Source organism: Thamnophis elegans, chromosome Z (genome assembly GCF_009769535.1).
Source record: "Thamnophis elegans isolate rThaEle1 chromosome Z, rThaEle1.pri, whole genome shotgun sequence".
NCBI classification, from domain to species: Eukaryota; Metazoa; Chordata; class Lepidosauria; order Squamata; family Colubridae; genus Thamnophis; species Thamnophis elegans.
In genome coordinates this window covers 83,090,435-83,099,606 of record NC_045558.1, presented here as the reverse complement: position 1 = coordinate 83,099,606, position 9,172 = coordinate 83,090,435, and the positions used below count along the sequence as shown (strand labels likewise).

General features: G+C 40.6%; 1 protein-coding gene across 1 annotated transcript in view; it reads left to right on the top strand.

Annotated features, from left to right (window-relative positions):
* Positions 1 to 1,817: 1,817 nt before the first annotated feature.
* MOCOS (molybdenum cofactor sulfurase) overlaps positions 1,818 to 9,172 on the top strand; it is a 57,266-nt gene continuing 49,911 nt past the window's right edge. Inside the window, exons 1-2 of the mRNA XM_032235455.1 lie at positions 1,818 to 2,020; positions 7,419 to 7,508. Coding sequence (XP_032091346.1) covers positions 1,888 to 2,020; positions 7,419 to 7,508 — 223 coding nt within the window. The 5' untranslated portion in view covers positions 1,818 to 1,887. The remainder of the gene's footprint in view (positions 2,021 to 7,418; positions 7,509 to 9,172) is intronic.

Sequence of the window (9,172 nt, the reverse complement as noted above, 5' to 3'; positions counted from 1 at the left end):
TCTCCGGTAGGAAGTCCCTGGCTGCTGCCGCTCTGTGCTTTTCACAGCCACTCACTTGCCCACCTACCCAGCTATCCCACCAGCAGCCCAGGATGAGTTATCCCCCTAGTGAATTGGCTGTGTTGAATTGCTCTTGTGATGACTTAGTGGTAATGAGTTGGCAAAGGCAATTGTGGTTGTAAGTCAAGGACTTCCTGTACTTTAGCCAGTTCCCTACCCATAGGAGGCTGGAATAGATAACCACTAAGGCAGTGTTTCTCAACCTTGGCGACTTTAAGTCCTGGGGACTTCAACTCCCAGAATTCCCCAGCCAGCTGTGGATATCAAGGGGATATTTATAATCAATGGTACTCTTATAGTTGAAAATAACCAACTATATTGAAAAGATGGCACACAGAAAAAACTAGGATTCATTGTCTATCATTTTAAAGAGCAGGACATAAAAGGATGGATTTAAATAATAGTAAGACAGATTCTGACTGGATGTTGAGACAAATTTTCTAGCAATTTTGAGAGTTAGGTGCCTTGTGTCTTTCAATTAGGATTCCCGTATAAAGGAGAATGTTGCTTGGTGTCCTGAATGCTGTGATTCCTTTATGCTGTGATTCTTTTCTTCTCCACAGGAAGCATTTCTTTCCTAAATTTAATTCTTCTATTGCATCTTATATTTGAATTCTGTTTCCTTTTTAGATCATCATATACGTCATAGTATCTCATTGAATACCAATGATCAATTAGAATTATTTTACTTTTTCTCTAAATGTTTCTTTGGGCTTTTATGTAAAATGTTATCAGTGGAAACTGATACCTATATTCTGTCATTTCCCAAATCCTCATCTGAGTTTGTACGTAACACTCCACTAGCTTTTGTTTTATAATATGTTGTAAAGACATAATATCTAGTTTGATATGTAAAGCTAGTAGTGACTAATCTTGAGATGACAAATAAATCCAGCCTTGATCTCAAAATATGGCTAGTTTTTCTTCTCTCATGATTTGGACATTGTTTTAATTATAAAATATCAGAGCTTGTTAATCAGAGAGACTTTTTTCATTCATATTACTTTGCTGATCTTTGTAAATAATATTCTGTAAATAACCTTCAAAAATTAATATGAGATTTTTTTCATACATGTCTGTTAACCATTAAAAAAAAAATCTTGTTAGGGCACCTAAATCAAAAGTTATTAATTAATGGTAGACTTATGTAATTTACGGTACCTAGAACATAGTGGAAGCAACTACAAGTCATTGAGACCATGTAACAATGAAATATGATAAAGAGTAACTAATACCAGCACATTATCTTGTCTGTGCCTCCTACTTAATGCTGCTTATGCCAAACACACACTGAAATGCCGTCTCCATGCCCTCTTTCAAACTATGCGTACTTTACAAAGGACGGTCTAGAAGAAGATACAGCTCAGCAGTAAAAGGGCTAAAGGAGTCTCCACATCCTGCTTCGGCAGCAAGACAAAAACCCTCATTATGCAGGTTGTGTTGCAAACAGAATTTCTACAAAGGGATAACAATGAAATAATTGAAAGGCGCTGGTTGATATTTTTGTTTGTTTGTTTATATTGTGCTTTCATTTTTGGAAATTCGGTTCTAAGGCAATAGCTTCCCGTTCTCCCCTTCTCAAATTCCACGAACTCAGCGATACTCTCTGTTCTGTCCGTAAAGACTGCAATCAGATATATCTAATTTGCTGATCTGGCGAGAAAAAGCAGATTATGCAAGGAGTGAATTGCTGCTACCTCTGTGGGAGATTATCAGTGGGAGGAGCCCGGACTCCCGCCTCTCCTGTAAGTTGATCTTTAATTGAGTTGCTTTCTGTCGTAAACAGTTAATGCTCGTCTCTTGTTTCGGGAAAGGTGTTTAACTGCAATGGCTGAGGATCCGTGGGAAAAACTTTTGTCTTTCCAATCTTTCCAAAGCAAGCTCCCTTCGGGTGCTGCTTATGGTTACGGTGGACAGGATCTGCAAAGATTGCGGCAGAGGGAGTTCCCCAGACTAGGAGGTAATCTGACATGTGGTGGAGCTGGCAGCAGGACGGTTGGTGGGAAGGGGAAAAAAATGGGAAAGGGAAGAGGAAACAGAGTCTGCGATTGTTCCTGTGGGAGCAGTTACCCTGCTAAGTACGTATGGCTACATAAGTTCTGAAGAAGGAAATATAGTTCCACATTTATTTTAAAGGGAAAAAAAGTGAATGAGAAAAGGTGATCAAACAGTAAATTTCAATCTGCCCTTCTTACACTTGAGTCTGAAAAGAAAGGGACTGTTCAGTCAAAATAATGTTCACCTTTTGAGTTTTGTTAGTCTGGGATAGTAAGGTTAGCAGTTGATTTGCCTCCTATTTCTTGCTCATTTTCATGAATAGTAAGACTAAGAGGAAATGAATTGAAAGAATACATTTACATCACTGGGTCTAAGGCAGTGTTTCTCAACCTTGGGCACTTCAACTTCAAGCATTCGCTGGCTGGGGAATTCTGGGACTTGAAGTCCAGACATCTTCAAGTGCCCAAGGTTGAGAAACACTGGTCTAAGGTCTACCAGGATAATCTAAATGGATGCATCCTTGACAAATGGCTGGTTGGGTGGCCTGTAGTATAGACCTATGGCAATGTCGTCCTCCCTCCACAACCTTTAATATTGACCCAAATGCATTTAAGATAGTTCTCATCATTGCTGTGCTCTATTTCTGTAGAGATGTAGTTATTTCTTATATACAGTGCAACTCCACCTCTTCTTTTATTTATTTATCCTTTTAAAAGGATCTGTCAGACCTCTTGACCAATGGGATTCAACCTCTGTTCCTGCTGGAACAGAGGATCTTGGTGGAAACCTCTGTCAGTCTGTCAGCGGGGGGGGGGGATATCTAACACATTTGTGTCCATTTTGATTGACACTGTGTTTACTGTCTACATAACCTGTGTTATGCCTGACTGCCCCTATTTTCTTGCCACTTGTATGATTCATGCACATGGTATGGCACTCACTATTAAATGCTTGGTTTTGCTTGACAGCAGGAGTGATAATCTTACCCGCACAAACATCTATGTTACATGCACTGATAAACCTATGAATTTTAAATTGCTGGAGACAGAAATGTTCTGTTTCAATTAATTCTCTGTCCCCACTGTTCAGTTTAAATGTTTATCCAGAAAATCTGTGAATTTAATGCCAAGTAACTCAGTCCCTTTCTTGGATGGGTGCAAACCATCTCTTTTGTACAGTTTTTCATTGGACCAGCTGCAGGGCATCATGACTAATAAAACCAAAGCCTTCCCTTTGACACCACTCCTTTAGCCACACATTAAACTCTGCTACACACTGTCCCTTCCCTTTTTGTTCCTTATATACTGGTAAAACCTCTGAAAAGATAAGCCGACAACCTACACTACTAAGTTCATACCCCAAGCTCTGGAAATCATTCTTCACAGAACTAACATCTTTTTGGGACAAATCATTTGTGCCAAGATGTATAATAGCATCAACGTCACTGTCCTTACTTGCATTCTTGACTATCTTAAGAATACGTCTCTTGTCTCTGCTGGCAGTAGCACCTGGCCGATACCTGACCTCTTTTAAAACCTCCATATCCTTTCCTAAATTTACATCCCTTACGATTGAATCAACAACCAGAAGGTGACTTCTCTTTTTCCATACCTTGATCTTGTGTGACTGATGTGCGACACCTGGATCCCCATTTAGCCTTTCCAAAGAAAGTTCTTCATTTTGGACCATGATCCCCTGCTTATTTGAGTCATCATTATCACAACTACCTTGACCCATCTCTTTAGTGTTCCCATTAAGGTCAGCAAGGACTCTATATCTGTTATGCTGGGTCACAGCAAAAGCTTTGTGTTTATGGTTCACACCTCTCACCTTGTAAGATCCCATGGTTGTCCAGACTGCTCTTCTCCTGCAGGATCTTTGCAGTAGAGGGGGCTGATTTCTGCTTGGAGAGCACAGATTAGAGATTCTAGATAGGTAATCTGTCTATGTAGACTAATAATTTGTTTACAAAGGGGACAGTATCCAAATTTGAAAAAAGTACTGTGAAAGACGGGTGTAAAACAGCTATTACATTGAACTAAGCTGGTCATTTTGAAATAAAATAAAATCACAATCTCAAGCGCATTAATCCAGAATGTATTATTGCTATTTTGGTTTATAGATATCTGATTCGCGCTCCGTTAGGCACAATGGCTTCTACCTACCATGTTTTCCTGAAAATACAACCTATCCCAAAACTAACACCTTGCCACATTTTTGTGTGGGCAAAAATATAAGCCCACCCCCAAAAATAAACCCCCTGGACACCCCCCCTCCGGCCAGGTAGAGCACCGCTCACCGACCTAGCAGTATCCCGAAGGTGCCGAGCCGTGAGAGCCGGGAGGGGGAAAAGGCCCTCACGTTGCTTGCCACCTTCAGGATACCCTAGGTTGGGGAGTGGCGTTCTACCTGGCTAGAGGGGAGAGTTGCCGGGCGGTTGCTCCCTTGTGAGCGGGCTTCCGAAGAGCTGAATGCAGCCTCAGGGGCAAAGCAGCCCTGAGGTGATCACACTCATGAGCAGCACCCTCCCCAGCTGGGCAGAATGCCATTCACTGACCAAGCGGGTATCACTAAGGCACCAAGTCACATGACACTCTGCCTACCCCTCCAGCTCCCACGGCTTGGCATATTCGGGTTTACCCCCTAGGTCAGTGCATGGAGCTCTGCCTGGCTGGAGAGGGGGGTTGCGCAAGCGCCTGTTCCGCCTCCAGCCAGCATGCCTCCCAGCCTCACCAAGCCCTTGTGCAGCTCTCCCAGGGCACCACGTCACTGCCTGCCGCCACCACGCTCCAAGCATAACTTCCAAACTCCAAAACTCAGCTGCTGAGTCTTCCAGCATCGGTTGCTTTAGGAGTGCTCTCTATGGTGGGCCGGCTGCTGGAAGGCTCTCTGTCCAGAAGACTCTCTGTCTGGCAGCCGGCCCACCATAGAGAGCACTCCTAGAGCGGCCGATGTTGGAAGACTCGGCAGCCGAGTTTTGGAGTTTGGAAGTTATGCTCGGAGCGTGGCTTGGCACCTTAGTGATAACCCCTAGGTCAGTGAATGGCATTCTACCCACCTGGAGAGGGGATTTGCTGGGCGGCTGCTCGTGAGTGTGGTCACCTCATGGCTGCTTCGCCCCTGAGGCTGTGCCCAGCTCTTTGGGAGTCTGCTCGCAAGGGAGCAGCTGTCCAGCAACCCCAAAACAATAAGCCCTCCCTGATAATAAGCCCAAGGCCATATTTCATGGGGCAAAAGAAAATAAGACCCTGTCGTATTTTCAGGGAAACACGGTAGCCCACTTTGTCTCTCTGACTCCCCCCTTGTAGCCAGCAGCTCCAATCACCAGCCTCAGGAAACTTTGGGCAAGTATATTTGCAGGCAAGGGGAATTCCTCTGTTCCTTTTCCAGCATATATTGCAGTATCTGAGTAAAGAGGTTACTATTTACAGATTATACTCACAATAAAACTGTTCTCCCTCATTCATTAGTTGTATATGGTGGTACCTAGAAGTAACTTTCCAAAATGTTATCAACAGTTATCTCCTATCCTTTTGCTGTAGCACAAAACTATTAAGTAGAGGAAAATGTTGCAATACAACATTTTGTAGATCTGATTAGGAAACTGAAGCACAGTAGGAGGTTCCCAAGAGAAACTTCGTGATTTGTTAGAAATGCCCCTCCTTTTTCTATCATGTTACATTACATGCTTTTCTGATTGCTAATTATTTGCATTCTGCAAGACATGTTGCCTTTTTACATATATTTTGCTGTTTCTTTATGCTGCCCAAACCAAGTTCAGTTTTAAATTTCCTGGAGAAGCTCATCTATCATGCACAAATACTACAAGTTACTTAAACTGTGTATAATGACATATATTTCTTTTTTCTTTCTTTCTTTCTTTCTCCATATATATGTTGTTTTGATATTAGAGAAAACAGCAGAGGTACTTAACGTGGTCTGAGGTTTGAGGAAGAATCTGAAGTTGGTAGGGCATACATTTTTAAGAGCCAGCAATCATGCTAATATTTTAGAAAAATGCATCCGACTAGTAAGCTGAGAGATATTTACAATCCAACTTTGTACCTTATTTTATGGGAAAGAAGATGAGCTGTAACAGGGTACAATATTATAGATAATATTTGTTAATTGTTAAGAATAAATAATGGGATTATTCTGTGTTAGAGTCAGCATAACCTTAACTATCACTTAAATTGTATTTTTTGATTCTTTATGAATGTATTTTATTCTCTTTATGTGTACTGAGAACATATGCGTTAGCAAGTGTTAGCTTTTTTGGCAGGTGCAGCACATTGCTAGATCATACTTGTTAGGATACCTAGATCCTTCTCACAGTTATTACTGTTGAGCCAGGTACCATCTATTCTGTGGATTTGGTTTTTCTTGCTTATGTATATGATCTTAATTTTTCTCACCATTTAATTGCATTTTGTTGCATCTTGTGTGTTAACTATTCCCTGTAGCTTGCTGCCATCTGCAACTTTGATGAGTTACCCTTCTATCCCCTTATCTATTTATGGCCATTAATATGTCTAATAATTAGTCTAAATGATTTAGCTTAGTTGGATATTGAAACCTATGATTGTACTGAGGCAGGACATAAAATGAATCAGGATATAAAAGTGAGACATGACAGAAAGAAGGAATGAAAACTTGCTTTTGAGACGTGTACAAGAACAGGAAATGTCAAAAAGCTAAATCGCAAGTTCAATTAAAGTTCACACATATGAGTCAAGAATACAGCTAGCCACAAAAAGTTTCTGGAAAATTTAGGCAAGATATTTGGTAACAGGAGCTATGAATCCATCAATGCTAACATGTTACATTCCCATGTTCTGCTGCTTTTGAAAGATATATAAGAACACTCTTTTCTACAAGTTGGTGTTCAGATGTTTAAGATGTCTACTTTGGCTATCTTGCTCTGAACCTTTGCGCAAATAAAAACTACTTCTTTTGATTCCGAAGTCTGAGTCTCTTAATTTTCTGCAACAGTACTCCTTGCAGAAGTTCATATATCAATGTACAAGAAAGTCACCATTGCTCTATGTTTCTCAGATTATGACAGTCAATTTAGATTTTTAGAGTCTTTAAAGTTATCTTTTTAGAAAGGATAATAAATTGAATATTTTCACTACAATACGGATAATAAATTGCATATTTTCACTATGATTCTAAAATTCGTTTGATTTGATTTTATTGCAATTGTGTTATTTTCTATTGAATAATAAAATATGTTCAAAAGTATATATTTTAAATCCTATTTATTTCCTGTAAAGCAATTTGGGAAAAATTACTTAGATTGAAATTAATTGAAGGGAATAATTGGTAGCTATAATATATTTTCATCTTTTCTGTTGTAGAAATTACTTATCTTGACCATGCAGGTGCCACTCTCTATCCAGAAAGCTTGCTAAAGGCCTTCACTGATGATCTCAAAAGAAATGTCTATGGTAATGTGAAATTAAACAATATACCGTATTTTTCAGACTATAAGACACTCCGGACTATAAGACACGCCTAGCTTTTGGGGTGGAAATCTGCCTCTGCCTCCCAGCAATTTGCCTCTTTGCAGGAAACAGCGAACAGTCTGATCAGCTTCAGCACAGCCTCATTTAGCATGAGCAGCTGATTGGCTTGGCCTCCTGGAATACTATCTATCAGCTGTTCCAGACTCTGGGGATTGTCGTCTCCACGCACCCCATTTTTTGGCCTCCACATGTCTTGTTTTCAGCTTCCGTGTGCCCCATTTTTGGCCTCTGCACATCCCGTTTTCGGCCCATTTCAGGCAGTAGGGATTGCTGCTGCCTCTGTCTATTCTCGTTGCCTGGAACAGGGCAAAAATTGGGTGGGCAGAGGCGAAAATGGGATGTGTGGAGGCTGAAAATGGGACAGGCTGAGGCGATGATAGGCAACAGCAGCAATGGGCAGCGGCAATCCCTTCAGCCTGGAACGGTTGATAGGTGGGATTCTGGGAGGCAGATCCAACCACCAATCAGCTGCTCGTGCTAAATCAGGCTGTGCTGGAGTTGACCAGGCTGTTTGCTGCAAGGAGGCAAATTGTTGGGAGACAGAGGCTGAAGGGAGGGAACTGGCAGATGGGATGGGCTTTGACAACATTCACTCTATAAGATGCACAGACATTTCCACCCACTTTGGGAGGGAGGGGGGTAGAAGTGCATCTTATATGCCAACAAATATGGTAATTTTTATCCTTCCTTACAATGAAAAAAAAATCCGAGGCATTTCAAGGTTTTAGTCTAAATTAGGATTTGTTTGTTTATTTATAAATAAAATAAATAAGTCTTAACAGATCTGTGCTGCTATCTAATGGTTTTCCAGATTGTTTTTTAAAAGATGCTTATTTATTTAATTAAACAAAATAGAAAGATAAAATGGAAAGAAAAAAGAAAAACCACAAAATCAGATGTTAAGTTGCTCTTTGTTCCTACATTTCTCTCTCCCTCCTCCTCTCCCTCCTTCCCTCTCTCCCCACTCTCCTCTCTCCCTCTCTCTGTCTCCCCTCTCCCTCTCTCTCTGTCTCTATCTCCCTCCCCACCTCTCTTTTTCTCTCCCCATCTCTCTCCCCAATATGTTTGTATGTGTGCATGCATTACAGTAGTAATTTATATGAATAGTGTCTGTAGTAAGATCTGCAGTTGTGGAGAGGAAATGGGAAAACAAAAAGTTCAACAGCTATACTCTGGGCCATAATAATTTGTTAAAGAACAGGTGAAATAATGGTGTTCTGGCATAGTACTCTTGCGGAATTTCATATCATTAGGAGTTTCTGATTTTGAAAAGCACTACAATCATATTTCACATTGGAAGGAAAGGGACAGCTTCTGCTTTAACCTTAAAGTATTTTCTAATATTTGGAAAGAGTTAGAATTCAGTATTTTAGAAGGTCATACTAATATTGATATAATGAAAGAAATTAACAGTTTCAATTGGATAATATAATTTATTGTCTCAAGATTTTATTATATTTTAATATGAAAAAGAATCAGGTTCCAGTCTACCCTCAGCAGTCTCTGGCTTTGGGCTGGACAAGCACATCATATAGGTTTGTTCTGAGGAAGAACCAGAGGAGGGAGAAGGTAGCAGGAGAAATATA